The 21,283-nt window shown below is 20.4% G+C and overlaps 5 protein-coding genes across 5 annotated transcripts; all 5 read left to right on the forward strand. All coding sequences in view use genetic code 6, as the record gives it.

Annotated features, from left to right (window-relative positions):
- Nucleotides 1–611: 611 nt before the first annotated feature.
- Nucleotides 612–1,305, forward strand: TTHERM_00974060 (hypothetical protein; the record flags this gene model as incomplete). Its single annotated transcript, XM_001009959.2, has 2 exons — nucleotides 612–1,075; nucleotides 1,287–1,305. 2 exons carry the CDS (start codon nucleotides 612–614, stop codon nucleotides 1,303–1,305), a joined length of 483 nt encoding a protein of 160 aa, XP_001009959.2.
- Nucleotides 1,306–2,342: 1,037 nt separating this feature from the next.
- TTHERM_000974069 (hypothetical protein) lies at nucleotides 2,343–2,797 on the forward strand (the record flags this gene model as incomplete). Its single annotated transcript, XM_012796089.1, has 3 exons — nucleotides 2,343–2,417; nucleotides 2,524–2,532; nucleotides 2,720–2,797. 3 exons carry the CDS (start codon nucleotides 2,343–2,345, stop codon nucleotides 2,795–2,797), a joined length of 162 nt encoding a protein of 53 aa, XP_012651543.1.
- A 3,821-nt stretch (nucleotides 2,798–6,618) lies between these two features.
- TTHERM_00974070 (transmembrane protein, putative) lies at nucleotides 6,619–9,058 on the forward strand (the record flags this gene model as incomplete). Its single annotated transcript, XM_001009960.3, has 2 exons — nucleotides 6,619–8,796; nucleotides 8,993–9,058. The coding sequence occupies 2 exons, from the start codon at nucleotides 6,619–6,621 to the stop codon at nucleotides 9,056–9,058; spliced, it is 2,244 nt and encodes a 747-aa protein (XP_001009960.3).
- A 2,118-nt stretch (nucleotides 9,059–11,176) lies between these two features.
- TTHERM_00974080 (hypothetical protein) lies at nucleotides 11,177–14,058 on the forward strand (the record flags this gene model as incomplete). Its single annotated transcript, XM_001009961.2, has 12 exons — nucleotides 11,177–11,223; nucleotides 11,414–11,503; nucleotides 11,675–11,764; nucleotides 11,845–11,934; nucleotides 12,056–12,145; nucleotides 12,313–12,402; nucleotides 12,497–12,586; nucleotides 12,686–12,775; nucleotides 12,951–13,040; nucleotides 13,196–13,285; nucleotides 13,451–13,531; nucleotides 13,725–14,058. The coding sequence occupies 12 exons, from the start codon at nucleotides 11,177–11,179 to the stop codon at nucleotides 14,056–14,058; spliced, it is 1,272 nt and encodes a 423-aa protein (XP_001009961.2).
- A 2,846-nt stretch (nucleotides 14,059–16,904) lies between these two features.
- Nucleotides 16,905–20,784, forward strand: TTHERM_00974090 (hypothetical protein; the record flags this gene model as incomplete). Its single annotated transcript, XM_001009962.3, has 17 exons — nucleotides 16,905–16,946; nucleotides 17,002–17,051; nucleotides 17,214–17,303; nucleotides 17,455–17,544; nucleotides 17,736–17,825; nucleotides 18,064–18,153; nucleotides 18,233–18,322; nucleotides 18,446–18,535; nucleotides 18,702–18,791; nucleotides 18,886–18,975; nucleotides 19,086–19,175; nucleotides 19,351–19,440; nucleotides 19,606–19,695; nucleotides 19,865–19,945; nucleotides 20,077–20,373; nucleotides 20,458–20,502; nucleotides 20,766–20,784. The coding sequence occupies 17 exons, from the start codon at nucleotides 16,905–16,907 to the stop codon at nucleotides 20,782–20,784; spliced, it is 1,524 nt and encodes a 507-aa protein (XP_001009962.3).
- Nucleotides 20,785–21,283: the final 499 nt, after the last annotated feature.

A 21,283-nucleotide genomic window follows, 5' to 3' on the forward strand; every position in this document is an offset into this window, starting at 1 on the left:
AATAAGTCGCTCTTGGTTTGAGTGGAGTTAGAGTATTTGATAAAATAGCTTATACTAAAAAATAATAATAAATTGTCAACTTCAATAATTATGAATATTTACTTATTTATTTGTTAAAATGATTTTTTAATTTTATTATAAAAAATACAAAAAGGTTTTCATATTCCTTTAAAAAGTTTGCTTAACTATATTAAAAATGTTTGATTGAAGAATCACAAATATAAAAATTGAAAAAAACATTTAATTAATTTTATGCAATTTTGATAGATATATTTAATGAAATTTTTCTTATTATTTTTTCACTCGAAAGAACATATTTTCTTATTTACACAGCTATTAGCTATTGTTACTTTGATCTATTACTATTTAAAGGTTTCAGATTATTTGATTAAAAAAATACCCATCTCAAAAAATTAAAGAAGGATGGAATTTGTAAACAGAGTAAGAATTTCAATATTAAAATCAGCTAAATAAAGAGTAAAAATAAAATTTTGAAATTAAATTTAGAGGTATTTAAATTCATAGGAAGGTTTTAGGTTTTAAATAAACATAAATAAATTATTACAACAAATTTTAGCTATTAAAAAAAGAAAAGAAATATTATCTATTACATGATGATTAAGTATATAACTGTAAAAGTTATTTTGTTTTTAGTAATCCAATTAAAAGCAAAAGAGCTATGTACAGAGATAGAAGGATGTCTAAGTTGCACCAATAACGCTAATAATTAAAATTAATGCACTTAATGCGATATGGATTACCAGTTAGATTAAAAATAAAATGTATGCATTTACATTAAATGTAATAACTATTAATTTTATGACAAGAATTAACATGATGGCACTTAAGAGAGCGGCTGTGTAGCCATCTGTGATTCTTCTACCTAACAAGATGATAAGACAAGCTTGTGTAAAACCTAATTAAGATGTAATTCTTAAAGACCTTCATAAAAAATAATGCAAGAAACAGTCATCACAAAAGACTTTTTTATATATCAATCTGATTATTATGTAGCCTAAAAAGAAGGATCTCTGTTCGTTTATAATAGAACTGATGTTTCTCTCATAAAAACCATGTAATTATAAACTAGTGATCTTCTCTTATTTCACATAAACGATATTATTTTCATAAAAGGAGCTGATTAATATTTATCTGTATGGGATATTAAGAACGATTCAAGAAAATCAATATAATACAAAGATATGATCTCGTTTGATTCAATTACTTCATTTTAAAATTTCTATAGCATAGCATACATTTAATAAAAATAATAAATTTAACTATAGATTGTTTATGATGAATTGAATCAAATATTTTCTTTTTCTAATCCTTTTACAATAAGTGTTATCGCAAAATCAATTAAATTTATTGGCTAATATATTTTTATCTACGATTCATAAAAAATTTTAGTTTAATAAGTAACAGTAAATTAAGTTGAGGATAATCACTTAAATTTATAAGTAATAAATAGTTTCATTTCTTAAACTATACCACAAAGTAACTTTTTTGACATTCTCTCAGCATCTTAGAATGAAAGATACTACTCATGTTTTGATAGTTCAGTATTTAAAATTGATTTAAACAATAATTAAATTGATTAAATTAATTTAAGATTTAAATAAGATAAAAGTATAAAAAAAAGTAAAATATTTTAATCTTTAGAGACTAATTTTAACCAACATTTGATAGTTATTACTGACTTGTAACTAACTAGTATTGATTTAAACACAAATTCTGTTAATTTTATAATAACTTTAGATGGTAGTGATTAAATTACAGACTTTGAGATCTACAGTTTATGGGGAAAAGAAAATTATATAATTGTGATGAAAAATAAAATAGAAATGTCATTTTATTACTTTGATTCAAGTTTGCAACAATTTGTTTTATCTGAAAAAAAATATATTTTAAATTATTCCTCAAAAAGTATCTAAAAAATACAATATCAAAGTTCTAGTTAAAAAGAAATTGCTTATGAGTTAGTTATTTTAAATAATGATTATATTTAAATAATTAAATAAGGTAGTCTATAGCAATAGCAAAGATAATTAATGTCATATTAAATTATATAGAATGTTTATTCGCCTTTTCCTGCTACATTTTTAAATGGATTTTAAAATTAAGAAAGTTTATTATTTCTTAGCTACTATCCACCTCTTCTTATTAAACGCCAATAAAATAATTAAATCATATTTTATGACTTTTCAAATGAGAACAAAGGAAATTTATAAAAAAAATTGCAATTAAAGGATAATATAGATATCATAAAAAAACTTAGTTATAATACAATAATTGTTTATAATAGTTAAAAGATAATAACAATAAATGTTTTTACCAAAAAAATGTAAGAAATTTTGTGTATATAATGTAAAATAGGCACTAATGGTGATAAATTCATAACTGTTTCAGATGAAGATGTAAAACTTTATTCATTAGACCTGCAAATGATATTTATGAGTACTCTAGAATATGTGTAAATTAATGAAATCTATTTCATAGAGAATTTAAAATTTATTATAATAGGTTATAAAAGTATATTTTTATATTAAATTGATTTACTGAATAATTAAGTTGAATTGATAGAAAATATAAATATCACTACTTTTTTTGACAAAATTGAAATAATAAAATAATTTTCGTCTTTTTAAGATGAAATTAATAATAATTTTTATTTAGATTAGATTCTAACTTTCAATGAAGGTTACTTTAAAATCTATAGCTCAGATATGAAGTTGATTTACTAAATAAATTAACTGCCAATACCAAGAGTTAGATCAATGAGTCGGGTTATGTATGATGATTAGATTTATGTTTTATAAGGATAGGAAGGTATTGTTTTAATAGACATCTCAAGTAATACCTAAACCTTTATAAAATCCACATTTTATTTTGGTTAATTCATAAAAAAAGTAAATTTAAATGGGAAAAAATATTATTCCACCTATGCTTTTGATGAATAATAATCATTTTATGAATACTTTATTGACATAAAAAGAAATATTATATAAATTAGTGGAAAAGATTTTTTTTATAAAAATAATTAATAATATTATTTACCTTTTCTACCTTTAAAAAATTTCAAAAACTCTTAGAATATTTCAAAATATTACTTTGAAAGCAGTGAGGGTTTACTGCATTCAGCCCAAATTTAAAATAATAGATACTCCAAGCTTGATTTAGGTGATTATAAAGTTAATTATGCAACTTATATGAAAAGAAGTGCTAAATTTGGAAAATATTTTATTTTTAATTACCATACAGTATACTCCTTTGATATATTCAATGATAGCTTTTTATAAATTTTGATCTAAGACGTTTAGTTAAGTCAAATGGATTTATTTGATGAAATCTTTTTAATATCGAAATCAGATAATACAATTATTTTTATAAATATCTAAACTAACGTATAATATATCTTTCAAGATATGAAAGTTATTAGTGGATATGCTTATGATTATAATGAAAAAAATCTTTATATATATGGAAGTAGCATTTATGTTATTAACGCCTAGCTTACTCCCTAGAAAATTGTAGACCAAAATGGAGACTATATCCATATCGACTGTAGAAGCTTACAAAAAAAAATAATATGTTTATACTCTCTTTATAGTAGTAGCTATAATATTTTTTTATATGATAAAAAAGAAAAAACTACTCAATAATTTAAGATTTTATATGATGACATATAATTTATTACTGATGAAAAAAACTAAATCATCTTTATTTACAGTAGATATAATAAAATTAAAATCTATAACTTTGATGGAATTTTAAAATAAACAATTGAAGGAACTTAAGAAAGATGCTAACTTTACTCAAAAAAATATGTCTGCTCATATGCCTAATGTAAACAAAGAAATAAATTTTTATTTTAAGCTTTATTTTCAATATGAGAAAAACTTCTCATTAAATTAATTATTCATTTTAAAATCATTTTTATTTATTCCTAAAAACACAAATTATCTTATTTAGTAAAATAAATATTTAATTTTTTCTCCTAGAAAAGCTTGAAAAGCTCAAAGAATTATTTAATTTTTAAATTTATTTAAAAAATTAGATTTGACTTTAATAGATAGATAAAGCTTCGATTTTGTTTAACATGATATTAGAGATAGCTCTGGTGATATTATGTAACTAATATACATCGAATAGCTAAATTACATATTATTTAATACATATGATAGCTCGGACTAAATTTCTTTATACGATGTTTCTGCTTAATAAAAAATTTTTACTTTATCTGGAATTAAATATAACTCATTATACAATAAAAAAATTATTCAAGTATAATATGATTAAAGTTTGATTAGATATGTAATGTTTTTAGACGCAGAAGGAACATTTTATCTGTCTTCCATAGATCCTAAACTTCCATTTCAGAGCCTTGTTAAAATTAGTGAATTTACAGATGGATAAGAAAAAATACAAAAGTTTAGTTATGACGATATAACAAATGATGTTTTTATTTATTCTGACTAATAAATTTACAAATTTGATTTTAACTTATTGGGAAACTAGTATGAACCTATTCTAAACGAACCGCAAAATTTGTTTGTTTAAATATCTATTAATAGTATGCAGAATGATTTTCTTATTATCAACAAATATAATGTAATCCAAAGATATACAGAATAGAAAGTAAAATTTGAATTTGCTATAAGTAATGAAAATTAAATAGTAGAAATAAAATACAATTAAAGCAAAGATATCTTAATACTTGCTTTTTCAGATTCTATTTTGTTCTATTAATAATATTAATAAAACAGAAATAATAACTTAATTTCTAATATTTACAAGCTTGACATTATTTCATTTTAGCAGTTTATAACTGACAGTGTTGTTATTACTTGCGATTCAAAAATTTTACATTTAAATATTGAAAAAGGTGTTATCATCAAAGAAATTTAATATAATTCAACATAATTAGTCACTTCATTTACTTTTAATAGCAATTAAGATTTAATAATAATAGGGTTTAGTGATTGCTAACTGCTTTAATATAACTTGATTAGCTAATAATATTTTTTATATAACACCACTTAATAGGGTCCTTTGTAAACTTAGATAATAAAAATTTAACTGATTGAAAACTCAGATATATAACAATATGCTTATGCTATTTCTAATGGTGCAATATTAATAAAAATAGATATCCAAAATATAAATGTTATTTCATAAATAGACCTAAGACTTCTTGTCAACGAAGATTCTTAAATTACATTGGCAAATTTTTTGATTGATTTCACTTATCAAAGATATATTTTTAGTTTTAGTGGACAGAAGAAAGCTTATGTATGGAACTACTCAAACAATAAACAAGAATAAAATTTATTTTTACCTAAAATAAAAATTAATAGTTTTACTATAGAACAAAGCTTCATACTTATCTAATGCTCCTTTTAAATAAACTTTTATATCCTTGACACTAAAATTGAACTTTTAACAGCAATTAAAAAAGATTTTATTGCAGATAGAATAACTTTCTTCAAATTGATAACAAAAAACATAATAGCTATTTTATTCGTTGATAAATTCCAACTGCTCATAATAAATGGAACTAAATTCGATATTGTAGCTTAGTAAATTTATGGATATCCTCAATTTTTAAGCTATAAATTTGATTCTCAAAAAAATATAGTAAATATATTATGCTTACATTAATTTGGAATTGTTGAAAATAATTACAATTTAGATATTTTCAGTAAAGACTCAATATCAGGATGTTCTGCTTTGATTTCAAGTTAAGATAATCAATATATTTAATAAGAACTAACTTATATTTCGCCAAAATAAACAGAGGTTATAACAGTAAATGGAATTTCTTTGATCAATTAATAAAATTGGCAAAGTTAAGTCAACTTATAAATATCCAGCTCTAAAATATCAAATGTATTTCAATAAATTTCTTAATTAAAAAATAATCAATTTATCTTTTCACCATATGATATTTAAAATAATATTATAGCTCTTTAAAACAATACTTTTTAAAACCTTGGTCAAGAAATTTTACAGCTTGCTAATTTCAATTTCGACTTTTAAAATAATAAAAATTTATTTATCAACATCACTTAAAATAAATTTACCAAACAAATCATCTTTTAGAATATAACTATTTATTTAAAATATTTTAGCACAAACCAAATATATATCTCAAATATAGAAAAAGTAGTCTTTTAAGATATCAAAATATCTTATCTTGACCTATCAATATAAAATGATTTAAATTCATTAATATTTTTCTACAATGTATCATAGGTATTTATTTACAATCTTGAGGTCTCATACAATAGCTTTTATTAGGCATCTTAGTTACCAATATTTTAATTTTAATTAATAAAAAATATTCTCATAAAAGGAGTAAAATCAACAAAAAACACCAATCTAAATATTTTAATGAGTTTTTCTCAAATCTAAAATATAACACTCTAAAATTTAAAAATAAAAGAAAATAATTAAAATATCTAAATTGACTAATTTAATGGAATCTTTTCCTTTTATGGCTGCTAAAATATAAAGATTGTTAACTGTTTATTTTAATCTAATAATCAACTTCTTCTTATATTTACCACAAAATAATATATATTTGAAAAGCAAAAAGTTGAATTAGAAGATGATCTAATGGTTTTTGAAAATTTTACAGTCAAAAAAAATCTATTTTTGAATAGTAAAATCATGCTCATTTAAAGCTCATTTGTTTAATTTAATAATGTTACTTCAAGTTATAATGAAGGTAATATTTTTCTTGGGTAATCTTAAACAGTTTTAATATAAAAAAGCAACTTTAATGCTAATAAAGCATAAAATGGAGGAGCAATTTAATTTTTTGATATTCAAACAAAAATATAATTCTAAGAAACTTAATTTTAACAAAACTCTGCTTTGAGCAGTGGAGGGGCTCTATATTTTGAGAATATAATTAAATGTTAAGTAATATTTGATAGGGCTACAATTATTAAATTCAATAGAGCCTTGATTGGAGGAGGATTAAGGATTGTTTAGACTGATTAAAATAAACTATAATTACCTCTTTTCTTCCCATTTTCGTATAATGTGCTTGAAAATATAGCAGAAATATATGGAAACGATAGTGCGTCATATCTCTAAAATATCATCATTAAAAATAACAATTAAATTAATGAATATTCGTTTACATTTTACAAAAATTTAATAAATGCCCCAAATAATTTTTACAATGAATATTAAAGATATGCTTAAATACAATAATTTAGAAGTGGAGGTCTTATTGATTTCAGAATATATATTGTTGATGAGTAAAATAGATATTTAAGCTTCTCAAAAGAAAAGCTAAAATAAGGCAATTATCCAGAAGATATAGTCTTTGAGCTTAGAAATTTATAAATTTCAATAAATTAACTAGATTCTAATAAAAACTTAATAAATGGATAGCAAATTATTGATTTTAATCAATATGAAACTATAGATTAAACATTCTAATTAAACAATTTGCAAATACTAGGACCTCTTAAATCAGTTCAATATTTTTCAATAAATTCAACAATTTATAGAAATTCTGTTAATAAATTACCAGTTCTTTTATCAATAGAATTCAGAAAATGCTAAATCGGGGAGATAATTTAAAATATAAATACCTTATAAATTTGCAATCCGTGCTTGAATGGTACTTATCAGCTAAGTGATCCATAAACACTTTATCAATAATCTTTACAACAAAAGAAAGATATTAATCGATGCTATAATTGTCCTGAATCTGCAATTTGGTGTTAAGGAGATAATATAAAATTAAAAAATGGATACTGGAGGAAAAGCAATTCTACAGATGAGATTATAGCATGTAATTCAATGATAAACTCATGTTAAGCTGAAAATCCTAATAGCATTAATTATTGCTCAAATGGTTACATAGGCCCTATTTGTGAGTAATGCGATATTTTAGGTGATGTTTGGAAAGGCTCTCGCTATTCATAATCTCTTTCAAAAGGAATTTGTCAAAAATGTGTTGAAGATTCAAAATTATGGATTTACTAAATTTTAAAAATAATAATTTTAGAACTTTATTTTATATATGTTTTAGGAGTTTTCATCAAAAAATTTAAATATTCACAAACATGTTACTATCTTAGAATATTAAAGATCCTCCCTATCAGCAGTAATAGCATATAGGACTACTCTGGATTCTATATAAAAATTATTCTTAACTATTATTAATTATCTACTCTATTGATAGCATAGCCCAAGATTATTTCAATTCATTTTAATTTGTTAAACAACATAATTGGTTCTGGTGATGTGCAAGTTTCGTTAGCATTAGACTGTCTTATTAGTGAAAATACTATTGATAAGATAGGAAGGATATTATTTTATACTTAAATTTAATTTTTGGTTCCTGTAGTAGCACTTGCACTTATTCCAATAACTCTACATTATTATAAAGATTTTACTAAAGAAAAGCTGAGATCATACCACATTTATTTGCTTTTTCATATAGTGTTTATATTTTTCTAGATTAGCTAGATATCGTATTTTACAAAAGCACTTACTTGCAAACAAGTAGGAAATTAGCTTTACAACCCAATAGATTTATAAATTGACTGTTATGACTCTGATATAGTTAAATATTTATATCCTTTCTCTGTGACGGTATTAAGTTTTTGGACTCTCCTTCCATTAGTATTTCTTAGGCTGTTAAATTTAAGAAAGAAAAAATTAGATTAATGTTTAAATAAATATAAATATGGTTATTACTATGGAGAACTAAAGCATAGCCATTACTATTGGGAATTTGTTAGAATTTACCTAAAGATTGCTATAATTTATGTATACATTTTATTATAAAATAACAACTAGACTATTGCTACACTTACAATTACACTATTGTTATGCTATTACATTAAAATAGTATCATAAAACAATCCTTTTATTTCAATCAACATATAGAATTGTGAAATAGCAGCTCTTACTCTTATTATCTTAAAAATGTATATATAGTTTATATAAATTTAAAATTCATAAGCTCAAATATATACAGAAATTGCTCAAATCATAGTAGACTATTTCTTCTTTTTTTGCTACTTATTGATTGTGATAGGAATTATGATTTGCAACTCGTCGAATAAATGTGTAATTTTTATTAAAAACTAGTTATTAAAAATTATGCCTTCGAAGTTCAAATAGTTAGTTAATGCAAATAAAGTTTCATTTTAAGCTTATTTGAAATGGAAATAAGTTTATAAGAAAATTTTATAAAATTATAAATTCTTGACAAAATTTAAAAACTATTAAATAAAGTAGTAGAAATAAATCTAATAAATAAAAACTCATTTAAAGATATTAAATTAATAAAAAATTAATAAAAAAGAAGTATTGTTTTAAAATTAAGTTTTAAAAAATGATGATTGCTATATCTCATTTACAAAACCTTAAGGTATGGAGTCTTGCCAAGCATTTTTATGAGAAAATAGATATATTTTATTAAGTGTGAAGATATATATGCATATATGTAATGTAATACAATATTTTTTTAATTTTTTGTTTGAATGCAATTTATCTAATCATTATTTCTTATAAAATTGAAATCAATATATATATTATCTTGTTATCTTCAATTTCTTTAATAATTATATTCTCCTCATACAATACCCCGAAAAAAAGATATCTTAAATGACTCCCTCTTTTTCCTAAAATTTTTTAATTTCCGAGTTTCAAATATCTTATAATTTTTTCAATCAAAGTCTACATCTTTCTATTTTCTTCTTTATTTAGAGACAGATTTAGCAATTTTGAGAAACTTTTATTATCAAGATTATTTTTAAAGTAAAAACTGATGATTTTGCTGAATTTCTTGATATAGATATTTGGCATGAAGTTATTCTTGATTTTTGCCTCAATACAAATATTTTTGAAAAGTAATAAAAATAAATATAGAAATATAATTATATAACTCTATTGTTTATAATTAATAGGATTATTTATTAAAATAATTCTCAAAAGAATTAAATTTTTGGTGATTAAATAAACCATCATTTCCATTTTTAAGTAATTTAGCCAGAAATTATTTTAGTTTACCTGCTAGCAGTTTTGAATGTGAAAGATTTTTCTCAACTATGAGAAACTTTATCACAAAAAAGCAGAACAAACTAAGTAAAGCTTCTTTTGTATAACTATTAATTACAGATATTTCAAATAAAGTAACCCTTGTATTTTTTTTCTGTATTTTTAAATGTCATAATCTATATGTATTTTACATTATTTTTGCTGATATACAACCCCTCTCCCCCTTACACAACTGAAACTTTTCAGCTTTTTTTTTAGGATTTAATTACTCATTTAAATTGTGGGTTTTAATTAAAATAAATTAGCGCTAATTAAGGAAAACTTACAAGTAAGCAATTCAATGACACCCAATCATTTATTTATTATTTCGATACTAAATCATAATAGATTTGAACAATAATTATCTTAGATTTTTAGTAGAATATCAAAAATTTTCTGAAAAAAATTGAAAATAATTTATTTATTTGAATAAATTTGGTACTTTATTTTGATTAATTAATTAATTAATTATTATTTAATTAAATAACTATACCTTAAGTTAAAATCAAATATAAAGCATTTATTAAAATATGAGTAAATAAGAAATTCAACATTTCAGACTTTTATAAAATGTTATTTATATTCTTAGATTTACAAGACTAAAGTTATATTTTATAATATTAAAAGTTTCTAAATTCTTCACTTATAGACCATACTAACTTAGACATAAATCTATAGTAAAATTTATTTATTATTTAAATTTTAATGAAACTTAAATCTTCCAAAATCAAAATTCTACTTATTAATTTTTAATTGTATTAATAAATGTTTTATTATTAAATTATTTATTTTATTTTACAAAATATTCTAATTATAGTAACAAGAAAATTAATTTTAAAGATGTTTCTGATTTAAGTTCTGCTTTAGTAAAATGTACTAACCTTTCAGTTCTGAAGCTTAATTTAGAGTATATTTAATTTAATTTATTGTATTAGGCTAAAATATGGAATGTAGATAAATATTAATTATCATTTAATTTATTTTTCTAATTTAACATAAAATAATAATTTTTTATTTTGATAGCTTTTTTAACTTTTTGAACATTTTAATTTATTTCTAAAGATTTAATAAACTTTGTCATCAGAGCGCATCAAATTTAGGATAAATGCTATCAAAATGTTCTTAACTCTCATTTTTAGAACTTAATTTATAGTAAATTTTTAATTATTTAAGCAATTTATTTAATTTTTAGTAGAAATATTAGTTATCTCATCATGATCACTTTTGTTTATTAATTTTTCAATTTTATTCAGTTAATTATTGTGAAAATAGTCTTTTATTTTAAGTTTTTAATCTTGATATTTTTTTGATATTGACGATTTATTGTTTAACTTTTGAAAAGGAAGAATTAAATTTAAGACTTGGGATTATCAAATTTAGTAGAAGGAATAGCTAAACTCACAAATCTTTCTACCTTGAATATGATTTTAGGGTACTTATTTCGAAAGTTTATATTAAACTCACATTTCAAATAAATAGTATAAATTTTAAACTAAAAATATCTCATTTTAAAATTTTTGAAACAATACAAAAAACATTACTTTTATCAGTATTACTTTTAACTAAATAAAACATTTTTTTTCTTAATTGTTAAATTTAAAAGATAGACTTAAATTAGTGACTATGGATTATCAAATTTAGGTACTTAATTAGGAAAATGCACTAATCTATCTGTCCTTAAACTGACTTTAACGTAAATTATACTACAATATTTTAAATTTAATTTATTTACTGATATTTATTATAATTAAATTTTTTAATTAATTTTAAAAGTGGAAATAATATAAGAGATATCGGAATTTCAGGCTTAGGTTTTGGATTAGCAAATTGCATATTACTTACTCAATTAAAAATTTGTTTAGCGTAAAATCAATAGATTAGCATCTTATTAGAATTTGTCTTTAAATTACAATTTTTTACTTTTTTTTATTTTTTTAATTTTTTACATTTAGAATTCAATAAATAATTTGATTAATATTAAAAGATTGAATAAAATTGAATCTTTTGGCACATCTGATTTTGCTTGTGGATTAACAAAATGCACAAATATTTCGACTTTGGAGCTAAATTTGCAGTAAGTATTTATTTTTTAAATGAAAAAAATTATAATTTTTAATGATTGCTTTTATCAAAAATCATTAAATAATTGTTTTACAATTTTAAATACCTATTTTTAATAAAATAATGATATTATCATTTATTTTAAAAATTAACTCTAAATTTATTAAATATATTTAAAAGTGGAAATAACATTTAAGATAAAGGAACATAGGGCTTGAGCTCAGAAATAGCTAAATGCAGTAATCTATCACATTTAAAACTCAATTTAGCGTAAAACTTATTTATTTAATACTATTATAAAAATTTATTTATTTTTAATTTAATTTCTAAAAAATATTTGTTAAAATTTATAATTTAATTAAAGTTTCAATAATATCTTTCAAGCTGGTGCTTCAGATTTAGGATAAGGATTATCAAAATTAACAAATCTATCAACTCTAATACTTAATTTAGAGTACTAAAAATTAAATTTTATTTTATCAAGAATTTAATTTACAAAATATTTAATTTTTTTCTTTACAATTATATTAAATTTATTTAATTAAAAATTAAGTTAGAATAAAATTCATAATGCAGGCTTGTCAGAATTATGTTCAGGATTAGAAAAATGCATCAACCTTTCTAATTTTGTAATCAAATTGGCGTAAACTAATACATTAACTTGACGTTTTCTAAAAAAAATTTTAATTGCTCATTTTAGAATTAAATAAAAAAATTTATTTATCTAAATTTATGTATTTTCTTTACTTTTAAAATTATGATCAAGTTTTAATTTTAAAGAATTGTCTATTTTTAAATATATTTAATACTTTTAAAAGAGTAAATGAGATTAGTGATTAGGGTGCTTCTAACTTAGGTTTACTAATGTCGAAATTAATTCATATCTAAAATTTAGAAATAGATTTGTTGTAATTTAGTTTTTACTTTTTAGTTTTAGATAAAGAAAAAATAATTTAATATTTACTTTAAAATATACATTAAGAAAATACAAAAAAACTTTCACATAATGAACAAAATAGTTTTTTGAAATAAATTTAGCATAATTATATATTTTTTAACTTAGATTTAATTAAATTGGTGAATAAGGTGTTTCTGATTTAATGTCTGGATTAGTCTAATGTACCAAGCTATAGCATCTACTAATTGATTTAGGGTAAAATAATATATTGTATTTTATAAGCTAAGGTAGTTTATGTTTAAATAATATAAATTTGAACTTATTTTATATCTACCAAATTTATTTTAAGCATTTTTATTGTAAATTTTATTACATTTTTTTTAAATTTGTTTTATGAAATTAAAATCTAAGTGAAAATAGAATTCGTGATACAAGTGTTCTTTTATTAGGTCAATATTTACCTAAATTTGTTTATCTTTAAACTCTGTATCTTGATTTAAGGTAAATTAAACTTTAAAAAACTGAATTTAATGGTTAAATTTAAGGATAAGATAACATAAAAAATTATTGTATTAAATGATATCATTAATATCTTAATAATATTTGTAAAAATTATTTTTAATTAATGAAGGGGAAACAAGATTTCAAAAGCTTCCATTAAATAGTTTGAATCTCATATGTTTAAAATAATCAGGCTAGCTTGTTATTATCTTTATTATAAACGAGTTCAATCAGAAAGTGATTCAGAAGAGAATTTAGAAGATGAAGATGAAGATGAAGAAGAAGAAGAAGAAGAAGAAGAAGAAAAAGATAGTGAAGAAAATGAAGAATAGGTATAAAGTGAAGAAGAAATTGAAAAATATGATAGCTAAGAAGAATATGATGATGGAAGTCTTAAAAAAATTGAAGTAATAGGAAAAAAAGACAATTATGATGAAGTATTGTAGAATAAAAGATGCTTAATGTATGTTGCTAATAAATTTTAAAACGATTTACCATAAAATGATATTTTTTAATATTAGGGATGAGGAAAGTAGTTAATCGAATTAATTAGATGATATTTTCTAGTAATATAAAATTAAATATTTTTAAAAGTAACTCATAAATATTTCAAAATAAATTAATAAATAGTGATTGATTGATTACAATTGGCGACTTACTTAATATCTTCAAATATAAGATAATAAATAAATATTGAAAATACTATATTGAAGAAGATTTTTTAAGATCAACTAATTAGTGTCATTTAAGTTGCAATTATTTATTTTTATTTAACATATTTTGATAATTATTGTATTAAAATAAAATAAAAAATATTAGAAAATATATTTTTTTGGGTAAACTAAATAAATATCGATCAATAAATTTCATTTTCAATAAATATAAATACATAGATATAAATTAAAATGGTGATTCTATATTAAAAATTTTTAAGTTTTAATTTTGATAATTAAATAAATTATAAAAAAAATCAAATCTATTTAAATCTTCAAAAAACAGAAAGAAAAAAAAATTTATTTTTAAAGTAATAAAAAAATATTGTTATTATGATAAAAATTTAAGTAATTTGATAAAATGACCAAAAAGAGACAGTAAAGGCTTAATTTTCTTTTAAATATTAATAATTCTGTTAACAGTAATTTAAAAAAAAAAATAATTTTTTATAATTTTTTATATTTAGTTTTTTAGTTTTGGATGATTTGAAATATAAAATATTGATTGATAGTCTAATTAAAGATTTTGATTTAGATTCATCAAATATTTCTTTTGTGGTAAATTTAATAGTTCTTTAAATCGAGGAACTGCAAAAGTATTATTTATATTTGACTGTAGAAGATATTTTTTAGTTATTAAAAATTATTGTTTAAAAGAGATTACATATTAATTAGTGCGTTTAAATACGATTAATTTTCGTTAAAAATGTATGTAATACTAGATATTGTCAACATAAGGTGGAGATTTAGAATAGGTATCCCTGATAAGTATATTAAATTAATTAATTAGTTCATATAAAAATGAGTTAAAAATTTATGTAATACTAGATATTTTCAAACATAAGGATGCGATTTAGAATAGGTATTCCTGATAGTTTTATTAATTAAATTAATTAGGGTTAAAAATTGTCATACATAAGGAGGTGATTTACATACAATAGGTAATCCTGATAAGCTTATTGATTATATTAGCTATATTAATTTAAAACTCTATCAAGATATTATTATATTTAAATCATATTATTAATTAGGAAATATCAATATACAAAGTATAAGTACTTTTCAAAGAAGATACAAGCTTGCTAAATAACTAAATTTCTTTCTTCTAGAACATCAATGATAGATTATCTTATAATAATAGCTAAATGTATGTTTTTAATGACTTGGTTTTTTCTTATTCTATTTGCCAATATCTTAATGTTAAGTGGAAAATCGCGTTTTAAAAATAATTGGCTTGTAAATTCGCTTTGCATTTTAGCTTCTTTTATTCACACATCTTCTAGTATTCTACTAAAAGTTTAAATATGTTATTTGTTTGCTCAGTAACAGAGTTTATTAGTTTTGATCATGGAACTACCTCTCTTGATTGTTGCAGTTTTTAACTATATTTAAATTAAAAATTTTTACTTGACTATGATGAGTTGGGCTTTACATTATATTCAATACGATATTTTTACTATATCACCTAGATGTTATCCTTAAAATCTTGTAATTTTATATACGGGATCAGGTTTTCTCTACCAACAGGTCTGGATTATGTTTATGATAAAGGTTTATTAAACTTTAATCTATGTAATTATATTACTGAGCGGTAGGACTAGTAATGAAAGCGATGATGATGAAATAATTCTTACATTTGCTATTGTAAGCTGCTCTATCTTTTTAATTTAGTTGTATTTTAATTATGTTTACAAACAAACTTTCGATATTCTTTCCTATCAGAAGCTAAAGAAATTGATATATAATGAAAAGACAAAAAAGTAAATAGCTGAATTGTAGAATGTCAAAACAATTTACATTTGCTTTGATTAACAAAATGCTAGTGATCAAGAGTGCCAAGAACTCATATAGGCTTGCTTTTACTAATTCTAAAATTGCGAAATAATTTCAAATTTTATATAAAGAATTGAGTCAAAGAATGGGCACTAAAAAATTGAAATAATAGAAAGCAACTATTTAAATCTAGTCGAAAAGAGTCTTTATAAATCTTAGTTTGCTAACAAAATAAAAAAAATTAATTTTTTTAATTAATTTGATGCAAATTAGCTAACTTAAGCTTTAATTAGTAGTGGAAATATTGTTAATTTTAAATTAAAACATTTTAATTAAAATCAAGTTCAGAATGAACAAAAATTAGCTATTGAATATCTTAAAATAGTCAAAAATTATGAAGTTTTTCAATTAAGTGTTTTAGTATACTATAAACACATTTCTTAATATTAAACATACAATCCAAATTTGATCCTTGATTTGTATCTTTGAATTATCAAAATTTTTATATTATTTTTAAGTAATTCATAATTGTTGAGATGGATGGTATATAGCAAGATGCCATTCAAAAATTCCGTAGTTTGCATGAGACTTATTATGAAATAGATTTTTATATTTTATAATAGAATTATAATTAATTATAATTTAATTTATTATAATTTCAAAAATAATAATTTTTTTACATCAAAAATTTTAAATTTAGTTAAATTTGAAATAATTATTTTCCTAATATCCTTAAATATGAGTATATTTTTAAATTTATATTTGTTATTTTTATATCTGAAAAAAATTAAAAATAATTTATTTCTTTTAATAAAATTGGTGTTTTGATTAATTAACAATTATTCAATACCTTAAGTTAAAATCAAATATAAAGCATTTATTAAAATATGAGTAAATAAGAAATTCAACATTTCAGACTCTTAAAAAAGGTTATTGTCATTCTTAGATTTTAAAGACTAAAATTATATTTTATTATATTAAAAGTTTCTAAATTCTTCACTAACAGACCATACTAACTTAGACATAAATCTTTAGTAATTATTTATTATTTCTTTTATTATAATTTAAATTTTAATGAAACAAACTTAAATCTTCCTAAATCCAAATAACTAACTATTTATTAATTTTTTAATTTTATTAATAAAGGTTTTATTATTAAATTATTTATTTTATTTTACAATATATTCTAATTACAGTAACAAGAAAATTAATTTTAAAGATGTTTCTGATTTAAGTTCTGCTTTAGTAAAATGCACTAACCTTTCAGTGCTGAAGCTTAATTTAGAGTATATTTAATTTAATTTATTGTATTAGGCTAGAATATGAAATGTAGATAAATATTAATTATTATTTAATTTATTTTTCTATTTTAACATTTAATAATACAATTTTATTTTGATAGCTTTTTTAAATGAACATTTTAATTTATTCCTAAAGATTTAATAAACTTTGTCATCAGAGCGCATCAAATTTAGGATAAATGCTATCAAAATGTTCTTAACTCTCATTTTTAGAACTTAATTTATAGTAAATTTTTAATTATTTATTAATTATTAAAAAAATTTATTTAATTTTTAGTCAGTTATCTCATCATAATCATTTTCGCTTATTTTTTTTTTTTCAAATTCAATTAATTATTATGGAAATAGTCTTTTATTTTAAGTTTTTAATCTTGATATTTTTTGATATTGATGATTTATTGTTAAACTTTTGAAAAGGTAGAATTAAATTTAAGACTTGGGATTATCAAATTTAGTAGAAGGAATAGCTAAACTCACAAACCTTTCTACCTTGAAAATGATTTTAGGGTACTTATTTAGATGATTTATATTAAACTCACATTTCAAATAAATAGCATAAATTTTAAATAATGATGGTAAAAAGCTCTTTGAGAGTTAATCGTTACAAAATATTCACTTGGCTTAATTTTAAACTAAAAATATCTGATTTTTAAATTTTAGAAACAATAAAAAATAAACATTACTTTTATCAGTATTACTTTTAACTAAATAAAACATTTTTTTTCTTAATTGTTTTATTTAAAAGATAGACTTAAATTAGTGACTATGGACTATCAAATTTAGGTACTTAATTAGGAAAATGCACTAATCTATCTGTACTTAAACTCACTTTAACGTAAGTTACATACAATATTTTAAATTTAATTTATTTACTGATATTTATTATAATTAAATTTTTTAATTAATTTTAAAAGTGGAAATAATATAAGAGATATCGGAATTACAGGCTTAGGTTTTGGACTAGCAAATTGCATATTACTTACTCAATTAAAAATTTGTTTAGCGTAAAATCAATAGATTAACATCTATTATTAGAATTTGTCTTTAAATTACAATTTTTTACTATATTTTATTTTTTAAATTTTTTACATTTAGAATTCAATAAATAATTTGATTAATATTAAAAGATTGAATAAAATTGAATCTTTTGGCACATTTGATTTTGCTTGTGGATTAACAAAATGCACAAATATTTCGACTTTGGAGCTTAACTTGCAGTAAGTATTTATTTTTAAAAAGAAAAAAATTATAATTTCTAATTTTTATCTAAAATCGTTAAATAAAATAATTGTTTTAAAGTATTAAATACCTATTTTTAATAAAATAATGACATTATCATATATTTAAAAAATTAACTCTAAATTTATTAAATATATTTAAAAGTGGAAATAGCATTTAAGATAAAGGAACATAAGGCTTGAGCTCAGAAATAGCAAAATGCATTAATCTATCACATTTAAAACTCAATTTAGCGTAAAAATTATTTATTTAATACTATTATAAAAATTTCTTTATTTTAAGTTTAATTTCTAAAAAATTTTGTTAATATTTATAATTTTAATTAAAGTTTCAATAATATCTTTCAAGCTGGTGCTGCAGATTTAGGATAAGGATTATCAAAATTAACGAATCTATCAACTCTAAAACTTAATTTGGAGTACTATATTTATTATATTTATTTAAATTTTATTTTATCAAGAATTTAATTTACAAAATATTTAATTTTTTTTTAACAAGTGTTTAAAATTTATTTTATTAAAAATTAAGTTAGAATAAAATTCATAATGCAGGCTTGTCAGAATTATGTTCAGGATTAGAAAAATGCATCAACCTTTCTAATTTTGTAATCAAATTGGCGTAAACTAATACATTAACTTTACATTTTCTACAAAAAAACTTTAATTGATCATTTTATAATGAAAAAAAAAAATTTATTTGTCTAAATTTATGATTTTCTTTACTTCTAAAATTATGATCAAGTTTTAATTTTAAAGAATTGTCTACTTTTAAATAAATTTAATATTTTTAAAAGAGTAAATAAGATTAGTGATAAGGGTGCTTCTAAATTAGGTTAACTAATGTCGAAATTAATTCATATCTAAAATTTAGAAATAGATTTGTTGTAATTTTAGTTTATTATTTTATTAGTTTTAGATAAAGATATAAAGATAAAAATAATTTAATATTTAATTTAAAATATAAATTAAGAAAATACAAAAAACTTTCACAAAATGAATAAATAGTTATTTGAAATAAATTTAGCATAATTATATATTTTTTAACTTAGACTTAATTATATTGGTGAAAAAGGTGTTTCTGATTTAATGTCTGGATTAATCTAAATTACCAAGCTATAGCATCTACGAATTGATTTAGGGTAAAATAATATATTCTATTTTATAAGCTAAGGTAGTATATATTTAAATAATATAAATTTGAACTTATTTTATGTCTGTCTACCAAATTTATTTTAAGCATTTTTATCTTAAATTATATTAAATTATTTTTTAATTTTTTTTATGAAATTAAAATCTAAGTGAAAATAGAATTCGTGATACAAGTGTTCAATTATTAGGCCAATATTTACTAAAATTTGTTTATCTTTAAACTCTGTATCTTGATTTAAGGTAAATTAAACTTTGCAAAAACCGAATTTAATGATTTAAATTTAAGGATAAGATATCATAAAAAATTATTGTTTTCAATGATATCATTAATATCCTAATAATATATGTAAAAATATTTTTAATTAATCAAGGGGAAACAAGATTTCAAAAGCTTCTATTAAATAGTTTGAGTCTCATATGTTTAAAATAATCAGGCTAGCTTATTATTAGCTTTATTATAAACGTGTTCTACCATAAAGTGATTAAGAATAGCGTTTAGAAGAAGAAGAAGAATTAAGTGATGAACAAGAAGAAGAAGAGGAAGAAAATGAATAATAAGTATATAGTGAAGAAGAAATTGTAAAATATGATAGCTAAGAAGAATATGAATATGAAAGTCTTAAAGAAATTGAAGAAATAGGAAAAAATGACAAATATGATGAAGTATTGTAAAATAAAAGATGTTAAATGTAGGTTATTAATAAATTAGAAGTTAAAACGATTTACCATAAAATGATATTTTTTAATATTAGGGATGAGGAAAATAGTTAATCCAATTAATTAGATGATATTTTCTAGTAATATAAAATTAAATATTTTTTAAAGTAACTCATAAATATTTTAAAATAAATTAATAAATAGTGATTGATTGATTGATTAAAATTGGCCACTTACTTTCTATCTTCAAATATATGATAATAAATAAATATTGAAAATACTTTATTGAAGAAGATTTTTTACTAATTAGTGTCATTTAAGTTGTAATTATATATTTTATTTAATATATTTTGATAATTATTGTTGGTTGGTTGGTGTATTAAAATAAAATAAAAAATATTAGAAAATATATTTTTTTTTGAGTAAACTAAATAAATAAATTTTATCTTCAATAAATATAAATGCATAGATAGATATAAATTAAAATGGAGATTCTATGTTAAAAATTAATTTTAAGTATTAATTTTGATAAATTTCTTGTTTTAATGATAACCCGCATAAATTTGAAAAATATTGAATATTGTATTTGAACACTTTTAAACTATATATATTATTATATTATATTAAATTTATGAATTTTTTTAAATAGTGATTTTACTTACTTAATTTTTCATAAATATTTTAATATATTTTTTCATTTTAAAGTAAACATAATCCAGGCCAGGTATTAAAAAGTTCATCTTATTTTAATACCTGGATTAGCAATATTTGAAACACAAGGTTTATTTCTTCCAATTAAATAGCTAATTTTTTATTAGCTGATAATAAATTTCTTTCAAGATATTTATTTATTTATTTCTAATAACTTTTATTACATCAGCGCTAAATTTAATTTATTATTTCAAATTAAAATGGACTATG

Source organism: Tetrahymena thermophila, assembly GCF_000189635.1.
Source record: "Tetrahymena thermophila SB210 genomic scaffold scf_8254769, whole genome shotgun sequence".
NCBI classification, from domain to species: domain Eukaryota; phylum Ciliophora; class Oligohymenophorea; order Hymenostomatida; family Tetrahymenidae; genus Tetrahymena; species Tetrahymena thermophila.